A 27,828-nucleotide genomic window follows, 5' to 3' on the forward strand; every position below is an offset into this window, starting at 1 on the left:
TGCTGTCCCACTTTTCCTGAAGTGGTGTGACTTAAATGAAATGATGTCTGTAAAATGCTTAGTGCCATCCCTGACAGATAATGATCGTCAGTGTAGCTGTATCAAAATAAAGTCGAGAAAAGTACAAAATGGAACAAGAACATCTTGTTGTGGTATAAAGAAGAGAGTGTAATGGGGGCAGAAGCAAAGCTCTCCCTTGTGGAATAATACTGACATAGAGAAGGAGAGAGGGAGTTATAAAATCAACACTCCACACTAAAGCAAGTGGGTGATAGTTTAGTGAGAAGCAGTATAATTTTGCATAATCTCAGCTCATTTCTTCATAGTTTGCCAGTTGATTACAAGGGAAAACATAGTAACTTTATAGTGGAGAAACCTGGCAATCAGTACTTTGATGATTCTAAATTAATGACATGATCAAAATTAGTTGGGAAAACTAATCCATACCCCCATGTGGCCTAGGAAGATAACATCATCTGCTAATATTTGTTCTAGGCATTTATACTTTTGTCTGATCATGACAGAACATCACACATTGAGGACTGGCCCATACCAAAGGATGTTTCCTCTTCAAACATGTCAGGAACAAGAAAAGAAAGGCAGAAGCTTCCATATATATGTTACATAAGCTCTAATGCAGCATGTTCTTGAACTGGATTTTAGAGTGGAATAAAGTCACTACAAAGAACATTAGGCAAACGACACAATTTAATTAGGAAGTCTAGATATGGTAATGATGTTTTATCATGTGGTTATGTGAGAGAATGCCTCTGGAAAGTTTTAAAAGCAGAGAACAGTGTTTTCAGCTGGTTCAGGAAAGATGTGCACATATGTAAGAGCAGAGAAGAGAATTCCACAGCAAATGAACAAAATGTGTGTTGGGTTTTCATAGTTGGTTCATGGGGATTCTTGTTACTGTTACACAGTTTTGGTAAGTTTGAAGTTGTAGAAAGCTGAACTTTTGTTTTTGGTTGCTTGATTCATTTTGTTTTTATAAGGTCATAGTTGAGGCATTATATTCTAGGAGAAACTTTAATAGTTTCTTATTTATGATGGAGTAATGGATTGTTTTCTCAGCCTTCTAAAGACAGGAACAGTTTGAAAGTACCCTTCATGCCTCATACTGTAGATCTGTAAACAGGGTGCAAATTTTCTAAAATCATGTTTCTCATGTTTGTAGCTTCCTGCTGTCTGACTTTGTCCCGAAGTCACAATAGCATAACAAGAAAGATGTATATATTGTAGATCTATTATATTATTTTGATGGATTACACAGTATTTCTCACAACTGAACATTTGATTGTACTTGATTTTAAACAACATGAGATTCTAATCTCTGGTAAGAACTGAGAATGTAGCACTTTTCTGTTACCCATTTCACCTCTGTTTGAACAGGCAGGTGGATTAAAATGATAGTTTCAGGAAAAGTTAAAGAGGTTTGTAAGGCTGCAAATATTCTTGCAGACAAAGTCAAGTCCTATTTGTTTCTTTCTCCAAGAACACACAGCTCTGTTTTCACTGTTGTAAGACACAAGTTGCTGCCCTTGAATTATCTAAGCTAAAAGTCTGCCACTGAATATTGTAGCTTCACACAGCATTAGAAAGAAAAAAGATTTAAACTGAGAATGGTGGCCCACATACCTGTAGTCTTAGCACTTGGAAAGCTGACTTAGGGTGACTGTTAGGAATTCAAGGGTACCCTGAGCTACATAACAAGTACCAGGTCAATCAAGACTCCATAGAAAAGATTTAAACTCAGTATTTACTATAGCTCTTTTTTAATCTTGCATATAATCCCCATAGAATGCCTGCTCTAGGGATCTTTGACTTCAGATGAGCCTTCAAAAATTTAACTGGGACAAGCATATAATATAGTGAAGTTATATGACCAAGATATGTAGAATTACATGACCTAAATTATTTAAATATTAGAAGGTAGAATAGTTGATCTTCAGGTGGTTTTTCTGACAGTAATTAGCAAGGCCAACATTCTGAGAAGGGAAGAAATAGCACAGCAGAGAAGGTGGAAAGGAAATTCGCCCAGGGAGCATATAAAACAGTGTGTCTAGAGGAGTCCTGCTGCTCGGCTTCATCAGCCTTATTCTTTACCTAATCAGATGTATGACTCAGGGCAGTTTAACTTCCAAGTTTCCTTATTTCTGACAACCACTGTATTTTCTCTAATACTATAGTATTATTTTAATAGTACCTACTTTATAGTATTAAACAGATCAAATTTTTTTCCTTTCTAAATAAAACTAGTACATCATAAGTGTTCAGTGTCTGTACTTGCTATTCTTAGGCTAGCCTCAGAAGCAGTGAGTTTGTCTTTAGTCTAGCCTAGACTGAGACTATACACCAGAGCTAGACACCAGACTGAGTTCCTTTCAAAAGTGCTATCCCGGATTCTAGGGAAGTAAGTTGCTACTTTTGTGCAGGCATCAGTAGCCAAGAGTATGCATGTTGTGATTTTATTTTGTTGTTGATTATAGTATAAATTGATAATCATAGAGGTGAAAGCTGAAGAATTGTGAATAAAAACTAAGAAGTCACATGCTGTTCCTGACAGTGTTCATTTAATAAAAAACTAAAACCAGCATTGGCTTAAATAAAACAAATGAAACAAAAAATAAACAACTCAGGCTTGCACTTGTGCCAGAAGCCAGTAGAGACTTAGGAAGAATTTTCTAAAGATCAGATGGATTCATAATCTATTGGAAGTTACTCAGCGCAGATGACCTGGCTTGGGTAAGATCTACGCGGCAGATAGACGTGTGTGTTTGTGTTTCTAGCAGCGGTTTCACTTGACGCACTCGTCACTTCAGGGTTGGTACTGCCTCTTCAGTGGGAAATTGAATTGTGCCAGCTCAGGAATACAGGACTCTACCCAGAGCCGAGGTAGGCTTTCTTGAGCTAAAGCGCCGAGAACCTCAGCCTCTGATGTCAGTGAGGTTTTGACTACTCATGGTATCACTGACTGTTTTGAAGCCAGTGGTGTGACTCTGGCTCAACATTTGCTTGCAATACCTGGTTCTGATGCTGTTTCTTTTTCTAATTGTTTTGAGATGAGACTTTATATCTTTATACCTCAGACTTACCTTGAGTAAGTTATATAGTCTGGTCTTAACCTCAAGATGCTTCTGCCTCTACCTACTGAGTGCTGAAGTACAGATATTTAACATTGTACTCAGCTCAGTGCTCTCCTTTGAGAGAATTAAAACCACACAATTCAACTTAGTATAGCAATACACCAATGCCATTTTCTATATGGTTTATTGGTTCACTGCCTAGTGGATTTGCTCTAATTTTACCTGAGCCATTTTTTTCTCCTGATGAACAAAGAGGTGTAATAACCCCAGAACCTCAGTTTCAGTACTTGATAGTCAGCTCACTGAATTAAAAAAAAAAACCACCATGTTCCCTATTACTGTTCTTAAGTTCTGAAGCCCACCAGCCCAATTGTAATTACAGTTAAACTGTGGAATAGCTTTGCCAAACTTGCTGAAGCTAGAGTGGAGTGACCAAATGCTCGAGCAAACATGGTCCTGTGTGAGTGTTAGAGCCAATATAGTACCCGGGCCTGGGAGTTGTCTCTCACCTCAGTCATGCTGTGGACACATATATAGTAAAAAAGTTTTAAAATGGATTTTTAAAAGGGGATTTGGATTACAATTGATAAAAGTTACTGCTAATGTTTTTTATTATATAATATCAAAGATGTATATATTTTTACTACTACATCCATCCTTTCTTTCTAAAAATAAAGTATCTCCCTCTACACACAATCCAAGAGGTTGGTCTTATTAATAAAAATCCAGAGTCAGATATTAGGGGGTAAAGGCTGAAAGATTAGAGAAGGAGAGCAGCCAGCCACTAGTTCTTAACTCAACAAAATCCTCAGACCAAAGTTGGCAAATCCTGTCTCCATGAATCCTCAGACTGAATGCTCTGAGTTTATGTCTTATCCTACCTTATATTCCTCTCTCCACTCAGCCATATCACTCCTGTCTCCACCTCCCTAGTGCTAGGATCCCAAGTGCTGGGATCAAAGGTGTGTGCCACTACTGCATAGCCTCTACGGCTAACTAGTATGGCTTACTCTGCACTCTGATCTTCAAGCAAGTTTTATTTTTGATAGCACAAAGAAGATATCACCACAAGTTAGAAATGGGGATTTGAGGCCAATAGAGTGGCTATTGATTATGGAAGAGGAGAATCTTGCAAACAAAAGAATAAATGAGTATGCAGAAGAGAATTGTAAGTTGCCCAGCTACTTAAGCCATACCTGGAAGCCTAAGATACTGAATGGAGATTTCAGTAGCTCCTTGACTCAGGGGACAAAGGGTTTGGAGTTGATTACTCCCAAGATGCATAGACTTGGTAAACACAACAAAATTTTAGTCAAAATTCTAGAAGGGGCATGTTTTAGCAGTACTGATTACATCCATGGCTGAAGAGGTTGCTCAACAGTTACAAGCATGTACTACTCTTGCAGAGAACCTGAATCCCACTCCAGAACCCATGTTGAGTACCTTACAACTCCTGTAACTCAGTTCCTGAGGCACTTGTACTCATGTGTACACACACAGAGGGAGGTAAGGAGGGAGGGAGAGGAGAGACATAACTACAGGTCAGGCTTTGTGTCTCATGACTATTATCTCAGCACTCAGGATGCAGATAGGCAGATCTGTATGAGTTAAAAGCTATCATGATCTACATAGTATATTCCAGGCTAGCTAGGGCTACATATTGAGACCCTGTCTCAAAAAAAAGGGAAAGGAAGAAAGAAAGAAAGAAAGAAAGAAAGAAAGAAAGAAAGAAAGAAAGAAAAGAAAAAACAGAATTAATTATGGCAGTGAGGCATTCAAGGGCTATCCAAAAAAGGGCAAAATTATTAGATGTTGAGAAAGGACTTTTAACAGTTCTCATACTTATTTTGTGTTTTCACAGCAAAGCCAAACCGTTACATATATGGAAACCCAGGACTCAATAATGTCCCTAGAATTAAACATAGAATAGTTATAACTTACCCTACTAACACAGCTACAAACAAGGGCCAGCCTCCTGAAAACTGGCCTTCCATGTTAAAGGTAACTAATAAACTTTCTAAACTAAACTTAGGTACTAACCATTCAGGACTGGACAGTTCCTGTTTGCATGAAGTACCTGGATTTTGCATGAAGTACCTGGGAACTATGCCAAGAACTTGTACTATATTAACCACCCCTTTTCAGCCACTGGCCTGACTTGGTCTTGGTTAGTGCTGTGTCTCCCATATGGCTCAAGCTGATGTTCCTATAAAGCCTTCCCCTGTATTTCTCTGGATCTAGTCTTGTCCTATATTTTCTGTAGCAAGGTTTCTTTTGGGCCGCCAGTACCCAAAAATAACACAGACACTTAATTTTGTTCCTCACTGCCTCTTGTAGTTTAAATAATCCACATTTTGCAGTGTGGCTTTTTGTTTTTTACCTCTCCATTCTGTATATCTGAGTCCCAATGTGTCTTGTTGGTGTCTCTTGCTGCAATAAATTCTAACCGTGTGTTCCTTCCTCTGACCAGAAGTTCCACCTATTCTCTCCTGCCTAGCTATTGGCCTTTCAGTTCTTTATTAAACCAATCATGTGCCTTAGGCAGGTGAGGCAAAACATAGATACATTTTAATGCAGTGTAAACAAATATTCTACAGTGGCTTTCTGGATCTTCAGTTTGGTAACTAACAATGGTACATTCTTGCCTTTTAGATAAAATAAGAAACCGTGAATTTATTCAGATAAAGCTAAATAACTGAATGTTTAATGAGGGCTAGGATAGCTGCATACTTTCAAACTACCTTCCAAAAGCGATTGTTAATTATAAAGATGCAGTGTGGGTTCACTTTCTCTTATGGTAGATAACTCAAAGAAAACCACCTTATGATCAAAGGAAAATCATTGATAGTAGGATGAGTTGAAATAATGCACCAACTGAGAAGATGCCACAAGAAAAGACTCTCCCAACGATGCACTTCTGAGTATGATGGTGTAAGGCCAGTTCACATTGTCACATGGCCTACAAATTGACACACATGTAACCTAAAGTGCCAAGGTTATGGAAGTCCAGGAAAGATTGAGGACTTGTTGCATATTTGAGAAAATACATTCCAAGTTGGATCTAGTCACATATCTAGAAGATACTTGGGGAACAAATTAAATAACAGATTCAGGATTGAGGGTTAGATGGTAATGATAAATTTATGTAAATTTTTTATTCATAAGTGATTATGTTGTATGATGAAGCATCAGTTTAGTTGTTTGGTGACATAACTGTTTTGCAAAAGGAGTTCTATGTGCTATACTTACAAGTCTTCCATGAGCCAATGGTTGATTTAAAATACAAAAAACAAGGTGTGGTTGTATTTCTATAAGTGCCAAACAGCTATAAAGTGAACTTTTCAGAGTATATTTTTTGAAAATATGATATACTTGGTTAATAAATTTACTCTATAGATTAGAATGCATTGCTATTTATAACAGAAATATACCATGTTTATGGTTGGAAATTCAGTATTGTTAAAATTCTGGTTCTCACCAAATTAAACTATGGGTACAAAGTTGTCTGGATCAAAATCCCAAACAGCCTTTGTGTGTGTATGTGTGTGTGTGTGTGTGTGTGTGTGTGTGCATGTTTGTAGAGACAGAAAAACAGACTTTACAATTCCTATACAAATACAAAACAAACTAGAAAAACTGCACATACTATGTCAGAAGCATAGATGGACATGTTGATATGTTGATACCTTCCCACAGTGTCAGAATTTATTGAATAACTATAAATTCACATGCTATGTTGTTTTTTTCTGCAGTTTGCTTAGTAACTCTGATTTCCCTAGATAGCAAGCAGAGGCAAAACCAGGTTCTTTTATTAGAATCTCAAGTTAACTTTTAGGCCATATATTACATATCACAATTAATCAGTCAGCCTATATAACAATCTATATGGATTAAAGAAATTATAGCGAAGTTGAAGAATGGCTTCCTGAGAAATTGGGAAGCAGATATAGATGGCATTGAGACTCACCACGGGTGGTATATAAGATAGTAGGAACCCACCAGGAGGTTTATTGGCATCTTAGCTTCAATGTCTAGCTATTGAGGAGCCTCAGGGTAAAGAGGAGTTGCCCCGGCAAAGTATGGGATCCTGGAGGTTCTAGAGATAAGTGCAGAACCAGATCTAGACTAGGCCTTGAAGTAGGCCCAGTCAGGGGTAGGGACAGAGCCCAGCTAACTCCCTAGGGAAACTTGGGAATTCAGTTCCTTGATTGTAGAAGGAGGAGCAGCGGGCTGCGTTCCCGCCCAGCTCTCACATGACTAGCTTTACACCCTAAATAACAATACACAAATTGTATTCTTTTAAACACTGCTTGGCCCATTAGTTCCAGCCTCTTATTGGCTAACTCTCACATCTTGATTAACCCATTTCTAATAATCTGTGTAGCACCACGACATGGTGGCTTACCGGGAAAGATTCTAGCCTACATCCGTCTCAGGTCGAAGAATCATGGCGACTGACCCATTTCCTTCTTCCCAGCATTCTGTTCTGTTTATTCCGCCTACCTAATTTTCTGTCCTATCAAAGGGCCAATGCAGTTTCTTTATTAACCAATGAAAGGAGCACATAGACAGATGACTCTCCTACATCACTTGATGTGTATAGTGACTGGTCAGATGATGGGATGTGAGAGTTATTGACAGCTCCTCTTTATGTGGTTCAGATGTGAGCATTGTGGGACCCCTTTCACTGTTTAGTAAGTTCTCAGGCCTAGTTTTCCTGGTGTGATTTTTAAAAATATGCCGTGTGCTCATATAGGCCTGTTTTACTTTGATAGGTTTATTGGATTTTACTTGTTCAACTTTTAGGAATAAATTAATTTTGTGTCTTAAAGGTAATACAGGAGAGATAATATACTTCTTTTTAAACTTGCATGTGCCAGCTGGGTGGTGGCGGCACACCAATGTTGGGGTCCGATGCCCCAACATAAACTATTTTTCCCTCTCTGGACCAGTGTGGAGGCACAGGAATAATTGAGACACAGTTCACACAGTAATATCGGAAGGGAGTCTCAGGGTTCATTCAAATCCTGAAGATCACTCGCATTTATTATCCAAACACCTTTTATCCCCCCAAGGTAAACTAGGGTAGAAGTTCATTAACATTCTGTTTCTGGGGTAGCAGGACTATAGTCAAGTCTGCAGCTCTGTCACTAGCTTGGAATTGACACCTTTTCTCAGGCGATCTACATAATTACAAAGCAAAGAAGCAGCATATCCTGCACAGCCTGTCTGGAAGGGTATGTGACTGCTCCAGATACTAACCATGGCCCCGGAACTTGACTGTCAAACCATGTAGAAATTTGGGCCTACAGTGGCACACGTCTGTAATCTCAGCATTTGAGAGGCAGAGACAGACAGATCTCTATGAGTTTGAGGTCAGCTTGGTCTGCAGAGGGAGTTCCAGAACAGCCAGGACTGTTAAACAGAGAAGCCCTGCCTCAATTTAAAAAAAAAAAAAAAAGCATGCTAGCATGCGTCTGTGTGTATGAACATGTTAGTGGACATATAAATGCAGGTTCAAGTGTGTATGCATATGGAAGCCAAAGTTCAACCTTGGGTTTTTTCCTCGATTGTTTCTCTGCCTTGTTTTCACCTAGGCTGGCTACTGGCTGTCTCCACAGCCCCAACCCTCTCCCAGTTATGGAGTTACTGGATGCACTGCTTTGCCTGTCTTACATTTGCCAACTGAGCCATTTCCTTGTTTAGGTGCCCAGTAAGGTGCAGAGTCTTCTCGCCATTGTGTTTTCAGTTAGAATGTAGTCAAGTGATACTTGTAAAATGGAGTCTCTAAAGACAAAGCAATCTTTTAAGAGTTTTAACAATAAGGAATAAGTTAGAGTAGTCTGATCTCAACAATAACCCCTTCCATTTCTCTAAAAAGAAGGCACAGAGAATGATTAAAGTATCTGAGAAGTTGAGGATTCCTTTCTTCCACCCAGCTCTTATTGCTAGGATGCAAGCTCCTTGCTGGCTTGGGAGGCTGAGTGCAGAGCTCTGGTCATCCCAGTTCTGCTTTGCTTGTAGAGTAAGGGTTCCATGCTGTTAGAGGGAGGCTGAGAAGCCAGAGATTGCTGCCTTTACCCAGCACCCTGCCAGCTAAGCAGGGGCACTTCAATTGAATCTGCCTACTGTCCTCACTATCAGCTCTAGGGCATGGAACTTGAGGTACTTTTGGTTTTGTTTTTTGTTTTGTTTATAAGAATAGAGAAATCTCAAGCACTCACCAACAGAACTAACTGTATTTGAAACAGTTTTAGGTACTGTAGAGATTGTGAGGAGTAACTATATTATAGCAATAAGCAAGTCTTTGGATGTAGGCAACTTAAAAGTCCTCCTGGGTGTAATAGTAGTTTGAAAGTATTTGACCCCCATAAACTCATAGGGAGTGGCACTATTAGGAGGTGTGGCCTTGTTAGAGGAGACTGAATGACATGCTTTTAATCCAGACCTTGAGGTGAAAGACACACCTTTAAACTGGGCCACACCTTCTGTTGGAAGTGTGTCATTGTGGGGATGGGTTTGAGTTTTTTTTCTCAAGCTTCATTTAGTGTGAAAGTTTACTTCCTGTTGCCTCTGAGTCAAGATGTAAGCACTCTCAGCTCCAGCACCACATCTCATCTGCCTGTACGCTGCCATGCTCCCCCGCCATCATGGACTGAACCTCTGAACTGTAAGCAAGCCACCACAATTAAATGTTTCCTTTATAAGAGTTTGCTGTGGTCATAGTGTCTTTTTACAGCAATAGGGAACCCAAAAAAGACATGGGTTAAGAGTAGATCTCAAGTACTGTCCTCAAACTACTTATTTAAGAGCCTGAATTTATTAGATCAGACTTTCGGACAATTAGTGCCTCAGAATATTATTGGAAACAATTGAGCAATCAAATAGCAATTAGTGGAGCCTAGCAGCTGTTTGTAATAGTAGCAGAGGTAGAGAACCTAGCCATTGAGGGAAATTTATGCAAATTACAGGACTCTGTTGTCTGAGGAGCAGCATTTAAGGTCTTATATTACAGATCAGATAGACTTGACTAATAGCCAGGCCAGGCTATTAAATAATGAAAAACAAAACAGAAAAAAATAAAGCCATGCGAGGTATGTAGCTTATGCCTGAAATTCCAACAGCTAGGAGTCTGAGGCAGGAGAATCACAATGAGTTTGAGGACAGCCTCAGCTGCCAGGTAAGACTTTCTCAAACAAAACAAAACAAACAAATCTTGCCAGGGTAGATATCGGTGTTATATTGTGTTGCTTATGGAATAATAACAAAGACAAAAGTGTACAAGTTCAGTTTATACACAAACTTTCTCCCAAATAGCCATTGCAGCAAAAAAAGAAAACTAATTCAAAGCAAATACAAGAGAGGGAAATAATAAATATCAGAAAACAATCAGAGAACATGCCAACAACAGAAAAATCAGAGAAAGCAAAAATGTTCTTTGAAAAGAACAACAAATTGATAAGCCTTTAAAAAAAGCATAAATCTGTAAAACCTGGAGTGATATAGACGATATGACTTTTGAATTAAAATGAATCACAAGAGAATACTATGAACAACATACTATTAACTGGATGTTAAAATTACCTAAACACATAGCCGGGCATCTTGGCCCAACTTAAGTGTTGGGATTATACCAAACTGAATCCAGGAATAAGTAAGAAGGATTATATAGCATGACTAAGTAGTATTAATCCTAGGAGTACAAGACTGTCTTAAAGACCTAGAATCAACATACTGAATCAGTAGAAAAAATATTATGTGATCTTCTAAATAAACACAGAGAAAGCATTGACTAAAACTCAACATTCATTTGTTATGAAAAGCATCCACTAAAACAGGCAAGGAAGTGAACTTTTCAACCAGTTAAAAGCATATATGAAGAACGAAACCAAACCCCACAGTGAGCATAATACTTAGTAATGAAAGACAAAATGTTTCTATCCTAAAATCAGGAACATGAACTGAATATCCATGTTTACAACTTTATTTAACACTGTAGGATGGGAAAGATCACAAAAGGTCTATAGATTGCAAAGTAGGAAGAAAACTTTTAAGAGGACATGATCTTATAAAGTCCTAAGGAGTTCAGTAAACACTATTAGAATTGATAATCAGGTTAAGCAAAATTGAAAAATATAAGAACAGCATACAACTAAGTTTTGATATTCTTGCAGTGAACATCTGGAAAGTAAATTAAGAAAATAATTCCATTTATCTTAGACTAAAAAGAATAAAATGTTTGGCAATAAAAGAAGTATAAAACAACACATTGTTGAAAGGATGAAAGTGACCCAAGTAAATGAAAATGTTAGGGTGGCAATATTCCTAAATTGGATATCAGATTTAGTATACATTCCTTCTCAAAACTTCAGTCATGCCTATAGAATTAGCAAGGTCTTCTCAACATTCAGGTGGAAACTTAAAGGGGATAACTGCAATAGTTTTGAAAAAAGAATAAAGATTGAAGACTCACTTCTTGATTTCAAAATGTATTGTAAGTCATGTTCACACATGTGCGCCAACTACTTGAGAGGCAGGAAAAGGGGTGCTTGAGCCCAAGCGTTGAAAGCCAGTCTGGTCAATAATAAGACTTTAATAAAAAAAAATTCTACAATACTATTCTGATTGTAAAATGTGACTTCAGTGTAGACATATAATTGATGTAGTCAATAAAATAGAACCAAGACTCCAGAAATCATCGCATTTACAATCAACTGGTTTTTCATCAAGAGTGACAATGATGAACAGTTTTTCAACTAATGGCTTTGTAACAGCTGCATAGCTATATGCTAAAATATGAAGTTGGGCCATGCCTCACAACATAAACAAAAGTTAATTCTAAACTGAATGGATCAAGGACTGAAGGTCAGACCTAAAACTGTAAAAGTCTCAGACAAAAACATTGGCAATTTTTTTGTGGCATTGACTTATATAATAATTTCTTACGTATGGCATCAAAAGCACAAGCAACCAAAGGTAAATAAATTGGAATTTCTGGTACTTGGGGGAATTAAATTGATTAGAGTAGAGATGTCACAAGTCTGAATAAACAAAAAAAATCATTGAATTTTGTATTTGAAGTGGGTGAATTCATGGTGTATTAATTGTATCTCAAAAAACAGTCAGTGAGAGTGAAAACTAATGTGTACCTCACAGCAGAAGATGTAGAAATGTTTAGTGGGTCTTCTAAACATGTAAAATAATACTACATATCCAGAAAATTGCAGCTAAAACTATGATGAGATGTTCTGCTACATGCCAAACAGAATGAAGACTAAGGGTGGCTATTGGTTGGCCTCTAGAGACTCACTAGCTTCTACTGTGTCTGCTTTTGATTACAGCACTTTGATTTTTTTCTGCCAGCTTTGCGACTATATGTGTATCTCCTGATATTTTAATTATTGACTGTTGCCCTACAGCCCCTCAGTCAGTGCCATGATGATATTTTAATTATTGGCTGCTGCCCTACAGCCCCTCATTCAGTGCCCCCACTGACCACTCAGGCCACAGTCTGGCAGGGCTTGTGCCCCCCAACCCCACCTGCCGCTGATGTGATGAAGAGGTTTAAATTAAGTCTTTATCGTTCTATTTATCAATAAGATCCAGAAGTCAAAGGCTGGGGTGAAAACCTGCTAGTTCAGAGAGGCTGAATAGCAGCTATTTGACCTAGCTTTTTGGCCAGAGACACCACAAGAGACAAGTCTCTTCCCTCCTTCCAGAACCAAGAGAGCTCAAACTCTAGTCCCTGCCCTTGTCTTCCTGTGCAACTTCTCTGTGCAAATTGCTGGCTTCTACATGGCCAATTCTGGTCAGCTGGTCATTGGCTCTGCCCCCTGATTCAGGGTTTAACTTTATTGGGCAGTCTCGGGAGTGTCAGAGTGTGATCAAAGTATCCCACAACAGAACTTATTGTAACTTCTGTTAGATTTCTTGGGCTGCCTCAGTTTCTGCTTTACCACTGTTAAAGCCTCGGCAACTGGGTAGAATTGCCTATAAAGTATGTAACATGCATATACCTATAAAATACTGATTGTTATTAATGTCCAAGCCATTTATCTCAGAAGTAGGAAAATAGGCAACTTGAAGTATTAAACTTGTCTTCTTGGATTTATATTTTCTTTTTCTTGAGTCTCCCCAGCAATGGAAAAGCACTTCCTATATCCCAAGCAACAGTAATTCACAAATAGTTGTTTCAGTTTAATAGATCAAGAATTGGAGATCAGAGACTTAGTTGTTTACAACAGAACTATTGTCTAGTTTGAGTCTCTCAGTTACAAAGCTCACCTTCGTCCAGATGTGTCACATTGTCTCTGAGAAGGAACATATTGGAGGGTTTTTTGTTTTGTTTTTGTTTTACATTAGACTGTCTTTTGGTGTTTAATGATTGTTTTTGGAGAGGGGAACCATCATTGAGAAGACAACGAGAGAACAATGGGGCAAGGAATATAAGCAAAGTTCATGATACAGAGAAAGATGTCAGAATGTATTGAGTGCTGCATACAGGCATTTGTGGTGGGTATAGTGTGGTGACTATATTGGTCTTGATACTTAAAAATGTAGTGTAGCAGAAAAGGAAGTACAACTAGCATTAGGAATACAGCAAGATAATTATATGGGTAATATGGTACCCATATAACATGATGAAGAGGTTGGCTCTGCTGAAGTTGGCCGTAGAAGATGAAGTGATTGATTTGCACATTTGAGACTGTGGGAATTTGACCAATCATATATAGGTGTATATTTCTGAGCTGTGACTATGTAAATTTAGATATACGTCAGTAACTACTTAAAAAAATCCATTGTTCATTTATAGGAATGTTGTGTTCTTTTATGCCTTTTAAATAATTAGCTTTATGTTCAGATAAATTAAAAACCCTTGGCAAAATACAGAAACCTCAGAAAGGAAATATTCTTTGTGGATAGTCTCCAATGAAACTAGAGTTTAATTTTTTGAAAAAGTTATTGTCTGTACAGTTTTAAACACTTTATGATTTTAATCTTTTATTATCTGAAGTCATCCATAGTTAGGTCTTCAAGTAATATATTAATACAAATGGTTAGTGTTTCCTTCCCCCAAAATAGGCAGTCCCCCTTTTTATTCAGCCTTTTTGTCTCCTCTTTCATTACCTCACTTGTGATAATAGGACAAATTAAAGAAAAATGGGATCTTTGGATTTTGAATACTTCCTTCAGCCATGTTGTACTGCTTTTCCTCCATATTCTTCTTTATTCCATGCTTTATGGAGCCATATGAACACTACATGCTGCCTAGTAATACATTCTTTTAAAGTGTGCCCAGACAATTCTGGAATATAGAGAATCCATTTATAGCTCTTAGCAATTGACAACCATTTCATATGGCAAGATAGGATTTTGCATGTGTTTTGTTTGGGGTTTGTGTGGGATTGTGGGGGGGTTGATCAACGTGGCTGATATTTGACACTCTACAGTAAGTTACACACTGGTGGCAGAGGTCTTTGGAAAAGTATTCTTAAGTTTGTGTGAATTTTGTGTCATAGTTTTAATAGTGGTACTCATTGCACATCAATTTGATTGGTTTGGCGTGATCATTGTCTTAGGAAATTGTATGAAAATATGAAACTAATAATGCTTTCTATGAAACTGTCATTTCTGAGAGTTCTGCAAAAATAAATTCATGGTTAACCCAAAGTGATTTAAAGGAATTATTTCCTTTCATTTAAGAATGCAAGTCAAAGAAAGAAAAAATATATTTCATTTTTAGATTATATAAATGGTGGAGAACTTTTTACTCATCTTTCTCAAAGAGAGCGTTTTACAGAGCACGAAGTGCAGATCTATGTTGGAGAAATCGTGCTTGCCCTGGAACACCTGCACAAGGTAAGGTGCTTTATCTTTGGAGTTTGCTTTTGTTTGAACAGTCTGTTAACTGAGGTGTTGAGGGAGCTAAGCAAGTTGATGTTTTCACAGGTTGTCTTGGGGATTATGAATGTTACTGTTCTCATTTTCATAGCTTCTTTCTGAAAATGTTCGCTTTTTGCTGGACTTGCTGCAGCATGCCTATAATCCCAGCTCTTGGGAGGCTGAGTCAGGAAGATCATGCATGAATTGAAGTCTAAACTGAATTGCAAAGTGAGGTTGGGCCCCAACTCAATAAATGAAAACAAAATAAATCCTAACCTGAGCTTTTTTTCTTTTTGATGGTCTTCATGAAGAAACCTCCGCACTTTATTATAAAATATGAGAATAAAAGCTGTTGGTTGTTAAAATGAAGCCCCAAGGGGTAAAATGTGTTTTCTTAGTTGTGACTTGCTCCGTGGCACAATCCATCCTTTTGTCCTCAGACTTCCTGATTATGCTTTTGGTTCAGGGTTATTTCCCTCCCTACTGTGTTAACTTTCTTCTGCACCTGCCCTGCTCTGTTCCTGCTCATTGCCTCCAAGTGACATGAGCTCAGATACTGAAACCTTTACCTAAACATTGTGTCTATGATCATGTTGCAATTCTGTACAAATCAGTTTAAACTTGTATTATTACAGATATCCTCAACCTTGGTTCATGAAATTTTGAGTAACTTATTTAAGTTATTGGAGAAGCAGACGATTTCTATGTTGTGTCTCACTGTGTATGGTTTTCTTCAGAAGTAGAAAATGCTAAAGTAATTTATCTCAAAGGTATGCAAGTTCATAAAGGAACAAAAGTGATTTGAGTCACTAAATTCCAAAAGTTCAGATATGAAACCACTCTTTATCTTATTTGTCAGCCCTCTTTTCATTTATTATAAACAGATTAATGTATACATATACAACACAGAAAAAAGAGGTGAGAATTGAAGTAAAATGGCAAGGAAGACATATTCAAGGGGCAGGGAGTTTTGATAAAAAATTGATTCAAAGATATAGATAGTAGATGAGAAAGATTGAGAAAAAAATCTGGAAGATAGCAGAAAATAAGGCAGGAATCAAGAAACAGCAGGTCCAGCCCAGGACAGAGACAAGTCCTGACTCAAGCACCGGTATTGACAGGTGGGGTGGGGGCGACATTAGAATCTTTAGAAAATAACAGCACCTGGGAGCTGTAGCGGGTCAGGTTGTGATTAGAGAGCAGCCTGGTTTTACATAGTGAGATCCTGTCACAAGCAAAGAGTAAGTGAAGATGTCTGAGAAGCAGGAAGAGAAGAGGCCTGGCAGTGGGAGGAAGAGCGGGAACAGTAAATGGCCATTTGTGCTACTTTTGATAGAATCTTCACTGTGATGACAAGCTTCATGCTTATGCTTACTTTTGTGTGATAAGATTTGGCTTAAACAACTTTATATCAAAAATATTACTATTCAGAATAAGCTACAAGACATGGGACCTCCTGAAGCTGAGCAGCTTCTGTAAAGCAAAGGACACTGTCACTAAGACACAAAGGCAGCCTACTGACTGGGAAAAGATCTTCACCAACCCTGCAACTGACAAAGGTCTGATCTCTAAAATATATAAGGAACTCAAGAGACTAGACTTCAAAATGCTAATTAACCCATTTAAAAAATGGGGCGCTGAACTGAACAGAGAATTCTCAACAGAAGAAGTTCAAATGGCCAAAAGACACTTAAGGTCATGCTCAACCTCCTTAGCTATCAGGGAAATGCAAATCAAAACAACTTTGAGATACCATCTTACACCTGTCAGATTGGCTAAAATCAACAACACCAATGATAGCCTTTGCTGGAGAGGATGTGGGGTAAGGGGTACACTCATCCATTGCTGGTGGGAATGCACACTTGTGCAACCACTTTGGAAAGCAGTGTGGTGGTTTCTCTGGAAATTCGGGATCAACCTACCCCAGGACCCAGCAATTCCATTCTTGGGAATTTACCCAAGAGATGCCCAATCATACTACAAAAGCATTTGTTCAGTTATGTTCATAGCAGCATTATTTGTAATAGCCAGAACCTGGAAACAACCTAGATGCCCTTCAGTGGAAGAATGGATGAAGAAACTGTGGAATATATACATATTAGAATACTACTCAGCGGTAAAAAACAATGACTTTTTGAATTTTGCATGCAAATGGATGGAAATAGAAAACACTATTCTAAGTGAGGTAACCCAGACCCAAAAAGATGAAGATGAGATATAATGTTTTAAAATATAAAAATGACAGTAAAATTCACTATAAACTCTAAAGTAAAAGCAAAACACAAAGTCAAATGAGTAAGCTAGAAAACACAGTCTATAATTTACGTAATAATTTAATTTTGTTCATTTTGTTCTACCAGGTTGGCCTTAGATTCACAGAGCTATTCCTGCTTCTGCCTCCTGAGTGCTGTTAAGGTGTGCACCACCACCACCCAGCACTGGTACTAATTCTTATAAGAAGAGATAAAAGCACAGATTTATTTGGAAGTGATGAAGTAAATTGGATAGTAAACAATTTGTCTCTAAAAATATTTTCCAAGGAGGTTGTTTAGATGCAGAGTGTTGCTGGGTGTTAGGTAAACATAATGCTTCAAATCAGATGTCTTCGGTACACGTTCTTAAGTTTTTTTCCTTCTATCTTTCTTGAAAACCACTGAAGCTTTCATAGGAAAATTGCCTACTGCTTGTTTTGTTTTTGAGGGGGATATAATTTTTGTCTTGAGAGATTACTAGAAATCTGCTTTCTCCTATATTGGATGTTGAAGAAAATAATTTTTAAAGTATCAAAGCACTTATCCATGTTAATATAACTGAAGATGTTGAAGTGGCAGACACCGCTTAGATTATAGTGTGGAGTTGACATGTTCACTATACTGCTTACATGAAAAACAGAATAGAGACGCATACAGTCTTGAACGGTGTAACAGTTCACTCAGTGATGGGCTGTATTTGACAGTGATCCCATAAGATTGCAGTGGAGCTAAAAAAAAAATTCCTATCACTTGGTGGTTATGTAGCTATCAGAATGCTGTACTTAATTTCTTACCTGCTCATGTGTTGCTGGTGTAAATAAGCTGGCTGAGCTACCATCATGTAATAATGGACCACATATCATTATGTATGGCATAGTAAAACCTGATGATGGCCAAAAGCCAAACATTCTTCTGGTTTATATATTTAATATTTATTTAATCATCTTTTTAGAGGGTTTCCTATAAAACACTCTACTCTGTTTCGGTGACAGCAGCTTCATATGTCTCATGTTTGCTCTGGTCATTTTTACCTGGTCTGCCCCCTTGCTCTTTGTTCACTGTGACCTCAGGAGGAATAGGATACACATGTTTTTCACTATGCCACTTGATGTGCACTCCATGATGCTTGTACAGTCAAAATAATATAGCAGCTTACTTCCAGAACATACCTTGTTGTAAAGCAATGCATGACATATGTTATTTAATGATTTGCTTTGCTAAATTAGAACTAAGCATCAAAATTAACCTGTGCTCTTTAACCTTTATGTTTAACAATTGGTTATTTTAAAAGCCTTTATTAATTGCCTGTCTGACATATTGCATCATACAGGATACTACATAAGTGCATAAAATCTAAAAAGTGGACAGTGTAAATATATTAAGGCAAATGGTAAATACCTAGAAAACATTAGTAATTTGCAGATAAATACATAGTTTGAAAGCAGAAATGATCAACATAGGATATGATGGCTCCTTAGGAAGGTTTGCTGAGGCCATTACAGAGTTGTGGGCAAGAACTGACCAAGAAGGACCACGAAGATAATTTGGAATTAGTGTTCATTAAGGAGACTAGAGACAGCCGGGCAGTGGTGGCGCACGCCTTTAATCCCAGCACTCGGGAGGCAGAGGCAGGCAGATCTCTGTGAGTTCGAGGCCAGCCTGGTCTACAAGAGCTAGTTCCAGGATAGGCTCCAAAGCTACAGAGAAATCCTGTTTCAAACCCCACCCCCCAAAAGGAATAGAGACAGAAAGAGTTAATAGTCAACAGGAAGACCCCAAAGAAGCTGGTTCCAGGGATAGACCCTTGTTACACAGAACTAAGATACATTTAGAGAGCTTTGGGAAAGCTAGCACTTGAGCCCAAGGAGTTTCTAAGAGCCTTAGAATCCTGAAGCGGAACCTCCTCAAAGGTAGATTAATGTTGTTTTAATTGATTTGGAAATTGTCTTAAAATTATTTTGTTTTGTTTTGTTTTTACAGTTGGGGATTATATACCGTGACATTAAGCTTGAAAATATTCTACTTGATTCTAACGGCCATGTGGTGCTGACAGATTTTGGTCTGAGTAAGGAGTTTGTGGCTGATGAAGTGAGTATTATATTTTAATTTGAAGTTAATAATAACAGAATGAAAACAAGGATGAAAAGTTATTTGCCAATAAACATTTAATAGAACAGTAGTACCGTGTGGGTTACAGAAGTTTGTGCAGATTTGTTCAAGGTAATAATTGATATGAATGGACTGTTGAGATTTTTATTTTAATATTACCATTGAACCATCCTATTAAAATTATAGTAAACCTCTCAGTATATCAGACTTCTCCACTTTGACATTGTGCACTTCCCCATAAAATGTGTCAGGTATAACTAATATTTAAAATAACCCTTTTTACCCATTAGGAGAATGGCTTGAGTGATGAACAAAAAGAATCCAAAGTGAAACACATTTAGTTTACATTGTAATTACCAACTTAAGACCCTTAGAGTTCACTGGGAAGGGTGACAGTACCTACCAGATCTAATGCTTTATAATCTTGCTGGGCCTTGCTCAGAATGAACTAAGACATTGTTATGCTGATTGTAGATATGGACAAAAGGTCCCACAGTTACAATGTTAGTTAGGGATTGTTTAATATCACAGGTGTCTCCAATTGCATTTAAAGCTATGTGTCTACTAATTATAATCAAGTGTTATTTTTATGTAGGAGTTATGATAAAGTTGTATTTTCAAGTACTAATTATTCAAAAGAACAATTAGTTTGGGGGCCAATTTTGTTTCTATCCAGAAAATTATTGATTTAGAACATAGAGTCACAGTAAGAGTTTTGTAGCCGGCTGGTGGTGGCACAAGCCTTTAATCCCAGCACTCAGAAGGCAGAGTTAGGCTGATCTCTGTGAGTTTGAGACCAGTCTGGTCTACAAAGCAAGTTGCAGGACAGCCAGGCTGTTAAACAGAGAAACCCTGTCTTGAAAAACAAAAATAACAACAAATAAAAGAGTTTTGTAATATAGGACTTGACTGAATAAAACACATCACTATAGTGTTCCAGATTAAGTATAGGTCAGCCCTAACCAAAAATTTTGAGTGCCAACATAATATTACAAATGGAAAATGCTGTACTTGCCATCCTGTGATGTGCCACAGTCAAAACACGGACACACAACATAGTTTATTCAGTGTCTCTGAGGAACAAGAGACTGTCAGTTGTGATACATCTTTTGCATGAGCACACAGATCCCCAGTACAGATCCCTGACCCACAGAAGGTAGTAAGATCAGGCAGATGGCAGCTTCATGCACAAGAACAGGTTCTCAATGATCCACTCTCCATGTGCAGCCCAAAGCCTGTGTACATTGCCCACTTTATTTTAATTTTGATTTATTCTGTTGTGTGGTTTAAAGATATATTGGAAATCCCGGAGGAGCTGCAGATCCTCATGTGGTAACACTATAAGAAAAAGAAGAAGCATTTATATTTATTTCTAGCACAGAAATGCAGGCTACTGGAGAGTTGCACAGCAGTGCTCTTGTGAATGGCTCATTGAAGAGTATTGTGTAGGAATGACCATTGTATCAAACCTAAGGAAACAGATGATATAGACGTGGATAAACTGTCACTGGTATATCTTCTCACCAATTCTTAAGTAAAATAGTGTCTTGTAACAGTTGGACCTCCTAGCAGCCAACCTAAGAGTTCTGGTCAGTCCATTGTGCTGTTTAGTTAACAGCATGGTTTTTTATGCATTACGGGAATGTCGTATATTTAGTACTAAATACATACTTGTGAATAAGTATAAGAGAATTACTTCCAGTCTCAAGCATTTTAGGTAAGGGATAATCTGTCTATATGTCTGATTGTTTTTTGGAATATTTCCAAAACCAGTACTGAGTGTCTAAGTTTTTGTTACGTAGAGTTTAAGACACTATGACCAAATACAACTTGGAGAGAAAAGGGGTTTATTTTATCTTAAAAACTCTCAGATCATACTTCATTACTGAAGGAAGTCAGGACAGGAACATGGAGGCAGCAACTAAAGCAGAAGCCATAAAGGGATACTGTTTACTGACTTGTTTCTCATGGTTTGCTCGATCTGCTTTCTTATACAACATTTGCCTATGGTATCCCACCTCCATGGGCTGGCCTTCCCACATTAATCATCCGTCATACCATACAGATTTCCTACAGGCAATTTGATAGGAGCATTTTCTCAATTGAGGCTCCTCCTCCCAGATATCGCTAGCATAAAGATTAAATGTCCTATTTTTTGTTTTTTGATATTTTTGTTTTGGTTTTTCGAGACAGGGTTCCTCTGTGTAGCATTGGAGCCTGTCCTGGACCTCGCTCTGTATTGACCAGGCTGGCCTCGAATTCATAGAAATCCACCTGCCTCTGCCTCCCGAGTGCTGAGATTAAAACTTTGTGCTACGGCTACCACCACCCGGCTTGACCTAATTTTTTTTTTATCATAGCTATATTAACTTTGTTTTTTCATTCAGTATGCCTTTAAGGATCACCTCTAACCTAGATAGTGTAATGAGAAATAAAATAAGGAAGGAAGACCTTTGCCTTTATGACACTGTGGCTTTAACTAAGTTTTCTTAGATATAAAATCATAGTTATAAAATAGATTAGATGGATTTTGAGAAATTTGTTTCTATGTTTGATTTTTTAAGTTTACTCTTTATTTGTATAGATGTTTTTTCTGCATGTATGTCTGTGTACCACATACATACAGTGGCCATGAAGGCCAGGTAAGGGCACTGGATCCCTGAAACTGGAGTTTTAAGTTTTGAGTGGCCTTGGGGGTATTGGGAACTGAATCTGGGTCCTCTGCAAGAGCAGCAAGTACTCTTAACCACAGAGCTTTCTCTCCGGCCCTTCTCCTAAGTTGGTTTTTTATTTTAAAAAATTTTACTCCGGGGCTGGAGAGATGGCTCAGAGGTTAAGAGCATTGCCTGCTCTTCCAAAGGTTCTGAGTTCAATTCCCAGAAACCACATGGTGGCTCACAACCATCTGTAATGGGGTCTGGTGCCCTGTTCTGGCCTGCAGGCATACACACAGACAGAATATTGTATGCATAATAAATAAATAAATAAATAAATTTTAAAAATTTTACTCCTTCATAAAAGTTTTAGTGGCAACTTTAGTAAAACGTAGAGGGTTGCATGTTTATTGTTGCCTCCTTTCTAAACCCTACTATAAAGTAAAAAAAGTGACACATACACACACTCAAAAGGAAGGGCAGATAATGGCAACTACACTTTGGTTGAATAGATGATAGTTTAAACTAAGTCTTGGATCAGTAAGGTAAGAGGCTCAAAAGAAGACTTCTTTGCACCACTGACTCCCCAGAACTACTCAAGAATTGTAGCCATTAATTGTTCCTCAAGTAGAAGTGTGAGTAATTAAGGATCCAGGAAGATTGTTTGGGAGTCTGGTAAGAAAGATGAAACCCCACATCCCCAGGTCCTATGTCAGCTCTGTTGACTTAGGTACCTATGGCTTCTTTACCTTCAGGGAAGACATTAAAGGTCAGATACCCTGTATTCAAGGCACAGTTGAGAGTGAGGATGTCTAGGAAACTAGTGGGGAAAGCAGAAGTGACACCCTGTATTGTGCAGGGCCCATGGCCTGTTCCAACACCTTACCGTGATCACGGCAGTGCCTGAGACAAAGGTATGGAGGACTGCCACTGAGAAACCAAGAACATACAGTTGACAGATGGGGCTGGAGTGATGGCTCAGTATTAAGAGCACTTTATCTTCTTACAGAGGACCATATACATTCCCAGTACCTATATGGCAGAACACAACCTTCTGTAACTCCAGTGCCAGGGAATCTGATACTCTTTTCTGACCTCAGACAGGCACCAACATGGGATACATGTGATTTTCCTACATATATGCAGTTAGAACACTCATACACATAAATTAAAAAGGAAATAAACCTTTTAGAAAGTTGACAGATGCTGTCACTTGGGAGGGTTGAAAGTAAACCTCCACAGATAACCTCTCTCTGCAGAGGAGCCAGTAACCTTATATTCTCAGTCTATGCTACAGAAGCATGTCTGATAGTGTCTCAATTTTATGGTTATTTTTAATACATTTCAATACCATGGTTTCTTTTGAAGTGACATGTTTAAAGTATCTCACCAGACTGCCACACAGTCTGGTGTGTAGTATGTGGGCTGTCCCTAGCAGACTTCCCCTCCATGGATGCACATATCCATTTGCTCATTTATTCGGTCTGTGCTTGTTGAGGGCCTTCAGTGTGCTCGATACTAGGCTGAATACAAAGCCGAAAAGAACCACTTGCTGAATAGGCACTTGTGGCTGATGATTTAGAAAAAGGAGAAAACAGACCAGGTCCCTAGAGAATAGTGAACTGTTGGGGCCCAAAACAAAACTAAGCCAAAACAACACAAATCAAAGCTGATAAGAATTGGGGAATCTTGGCTAGAGTAACCATAGATCAACAGATGGCCTGTGTGGCTGAAGCAGCCAGTTCTTCTCTTATGAGAAAAGAAAGTTCCTGTGTTTTTTGCTGGACAGGTCAAACACTGCCCCTTAAGAGAATGTAACCACTTGGTTATTTAGGTGCAAAAATGTTAGAGTTCAGGATAAAGCAGAGAACTAAGTCATTCATAAGCTAATTTTTTCACTGACTATAGCCAACTGCATTTTGACAGAACATTACGCTCTTGGGTTCTTTTAACTCATTGTTTCTCTTTGCCTTAAAGGCCGTACTGTCAAGCTAGACTTCAACTTTTACTCTCAGGGGTCAGATAAGAATTCTCTTTTCTGGAGTCTCTTAAAACTTGAACTAATGGCCATTTTGTTCCCAGCTCCACCCAGCACCTGGTTAGCAAGTGTCCTGACCCAAACCCTTCCCACTTAACAGATACCACTGAGACTGTTCTGTTTGGGTTAGCATTTCTTTATAGTTTCCTTTTTGGTTTATGTGTCAGCCTAAGTCACTTATACCAAAGTCTTTGTATAAGCAAATAATTTTTTTACCCTACCCCTTTAGCCTGAATGTTTATCTGTGTCTGTCTCATCGTATAACTTTCTAATTACACTTTTGTCTCACTGTCAGAATTTAAGCATGCCTAGTAGCTTCAGTTTTAAAAATTTAAAAATAGGGGGATGGTGGACAAATCGACTAACTTTAAAAATCCCTGGGTGTCTTGTCTTCTCTCTGATTATTTTGCTCTTGTTCTCTGTCCGTATATCTGTATACTGCCACTACTTAGATGCAAGTCAGCACTTCTGAGTCTACTCCAGTTTGTCTTCCACCTCCCTCCCATTTGGCTGAAGCTGTCTAGCCTGTATCACTCTACTTTCAGTATGTTCCCATCCTTATCTTCCTTATTTGCCCAATAGTGTTGAACAGTAAATTACCTTTTACCTTGGAGCTGGGATTCCACCAGTTCCCAACTTACTCTCACTCTCTTTTGCAGGCTCTTCTTCCACTACCTGAGGCTTCACCACAGCTCAGTCTCTGGTCTTGTTAGTCTTCCTCTTTCCTATGTCATACATATTCAAAAATGTACTTCTAACTCAGGTCTCTCTTCTGGGCTCAAACCCTAAATAAGCCTGTAGTGTTGTGTTTATTTGACTCCTCCTAGGCTTCTCAAACTCCACATAAGCAACACTGAATAGACCATCTCTCATCCAGGTTTGCTTTTGTTTCAGTATCTGTAAATTGATCTAGAAAATGTACTTAAATTTAATTTTTAAAGTTTTTTTAAACAATCTTTCTTCATTTTACATACCACTCCCATCCCTCCTCTCACTTCCATCCACTCCTCAGAGAGAATAAGGCTTCCCATGGAGAGTCAACAAAGTATAGCACATCACTTTGAGGCAGGACCAAGGCCCTCCCCATATCGAGGCTGAGCAAGGTATCCCTCCAAAGAGAATAGGCTCCAAAAAGCCAGTTCAAGCAGTAGGGATAAATCCTCATCCCACTGTCAGTGGCTCCACAGATGGCCACAGCCATACAACTGTCACCTATATTCAAATTTAATTTTTAGCAACTTACTTTTTTGTATATTTGATATGTTCTGGTTATAGCATAATTTTCTCTTTATTTTCAAATTATATCAAGTACCTCCTATATGCTAAAAATTAAAATAAACCCTAGAAACAGGATGATGATCATAACAAATTATGAACATATATTTAAATATTTGTTAAATATCTGTATGATTATTTCTAGATAGATATTGCTAATCTGAATTATATACAGAATCGATTTTATTTTAGTAACTTTAAACATATTCTGTGATAATACTTTGTACAGTTTGATACTTTTATTGGTATGGTCTTTTTCTCAGCTATAAAATTGGTAAATCCCTTGAGATTCCAAAAGTAAAAGAAAGACCCTGCAGATGAGAATGTCTTTCACAAAGTAGCTTTGATAATTAAGACATGTTTGTTGGGCTGAGCAGTCCTTTAATCCCAGCACTCAGGAGACAGAGGCAGGAAACAACAACAACAGAAATGCTTGTTGAGGGCTGGAGAGGTGAGCCAGGAGCTTTTTCTCCTTTTCCAGAAGATCTGACTTCTATCTGCAGCACCCACATGGTAGCTCACAAGTGTCCGTATCTCCAGCCCTGGGGATCTGATATCTTCTTCTGGCTTCCATGGGCACCAAGAACCACACAGGGTGTATGTGTGTGTGTGTATATATGTAAAACATCCATACATATGAAATTAAAAATCAATAAATCTCTTTAAAAAAAGAAATGTTTGTTGAGTCAAACAGATAGTCTGCTATGTATTGCATATCTAATTTTAATGTGGAATAAGAAACTTAATAAAAATAGTGTAAAATGAAGATAATGAATTACTTTGACAAAATTGTCTTTTTATTCATAAATAGTAAAATAATGTTGAAAATATGTTCATGTGTTGTTCCTCTCTATATAAATATTGTGTTTAAAATTTTTCATAACAATAAAGAATTCCAAGGTAGACAACACTTAAAAGTGAGATAGCTAAGTTACAGCTCATTGCTGTGGTATATATACTTAAAAGGAAAAGACCCATAGAGCATGACTTTTAAAAATAATGAACATTTGAACCTTTGATAAGTTTAGATGCCGTAATTTATTCTATTTTGTTGAAGATGGAATCTTTTTAGCAATATAATGTTTGAAAAGCCACTTAGTTATTAACCATTCTGAATCCTAATTTCTTCATCTGTAACATAATAGTTATCTTAGCTACTTATAGGATTGCCATACCAATATAATAAGCTTTCTCATGCAGGTATATTTTGAAATATAAAATGTTGTATATATTAATTTCAGTTTATAAGGTGTACTATTCAAACTTCAGATTATTATGAGCAAAGTTAAAGTATACACAAGAATCTTGTTATTTTTCCTTTATGTTCTTATTCGTAACAAAATTACATCTTTCTCTAGTAAGTGCCTACTTAGAATACATTTTCTGGTTTTGGCTATTATAATGTGTATATCTCAAGATAGCTAGGGTGCATTAGTCACCCTATTCTCTATCGCTGTGATCAAACACCCTTACTGAAAGCAAGTTATGAGAAAAATGGTTTATTTTGACCTACAGTTCCTAAAGGGTGAGTCCATTGTGGTGAGAGATACAGTAGCAGCCGACATGGCAGCTGGAGCAGGAAACTGAGAGTTCAAATCCTTAACTGAAAGTGTGAAGCAGGGAAAGCAAACTGGAAGTAGAGCAAGGTTTTAAATAGCTCAAAGCTCGCCCCTGGTGACATACTTCTGCCAACAAGGTCTTTCTTACTAAACCCCTTCAAACAGTATCAACAACTGGGGACCAAATATTAAAATACCAGAGCCTGTGGGAGACATTCAAACCACCATACTGTATGAGTTGGGATTGATGCAAACATTTTTGCATTAAGAATCATACAATAACTCTCGATGGTAGTTTGTGATTACCTCCATCTATCTCCTGTCTTGATTGGTTTGTAGTGACATGCATTTATGATTGGTTTCATTTGCATATGCTCCTGGAAAGCCTACTGGGGCTCTCTTAATTACTCTGGTCATTCATTTGTCAAAATAAGTGACTGTGGATAATTATTCTTTAGGTAAGCATTGGGCTGGAGGTGCTGGAAAAGGAAGAGGACTAAAATCCAAAGTATTCATCTGTGGTCTCAATTTGTCCTTAACTTAAAAAACATTAAAAATCGGGCCAGCAAGATAGTTCAGTAAGTAAAGGCACTTCCTGCCAAGCCTGACTACTTGAGTTTGGTTTGCGAATTACCTATAGTAGAAGGAGAGAAATGACTCAACAGAATTGTCCTCTGACCTCCACACACACACACACACACACACACACACACACACATAAACATAAAAATAGGAAAAAGATATTATAAAATATTTTAGTGTTCATAATATTTAACCATAGCCATTTGTTAAGTTTCTCTTTCTAGACATCAGAGCAGATTTTTAGGGCTCCTTTAGAGGCAGGGACAAGATGGTTTGACAGTTCTTTTTTTCCTTTTTTTTTCTCTCTCAAGACAAGGTTTTTCTGTGTAACAGCCCAAACTGTCCTGGAACTAGTTCTGTAGACCAGGCTGGCCTCGAACTCAGAGA

The 27,828-nt window shown here is 37.9% G+C and overlaps 1 protein-coding gene across 1 annotated transcript in view; it reads left to right on the top strand.

The window, feature by feature from the left end:
* Rps6ka5 (ribosomal protein S6 kinase A5) overlaps positions 1-27,828 on the top strand; it is a 172,494-nt gene that overhangs the window by 94,126 nt on the left and 50,540 nt on the right. The window contains exons 4-5 of the mRNA XM_038337483.1: positions 14,833-14,948; positions 19,205-19,312. Coding sequence (XP_038193411.1) covers positions 14,833-14,948; positions 19,205-19,312 — 224 coding nt within the window. The remainder of the gene's footprint in view (positions 1-14,832; positions 14,949-19,204; positions 19,313-27,828) is intronic.

The sequence above is a fragment of the Arvicola amphibius genome, chromosome 7, assembly GCF_903992535.2.
Source record: "Arvicola amphibius chromosome 7, mArvAmp1.2, whole genome shotgun sequence".
Taxonomy (NCBI): Eukaryota; Metazoa; Chordata; class Mammalia; order Rodentia; family Cricetidae; genus Arvicola; species Arvicola amphibius.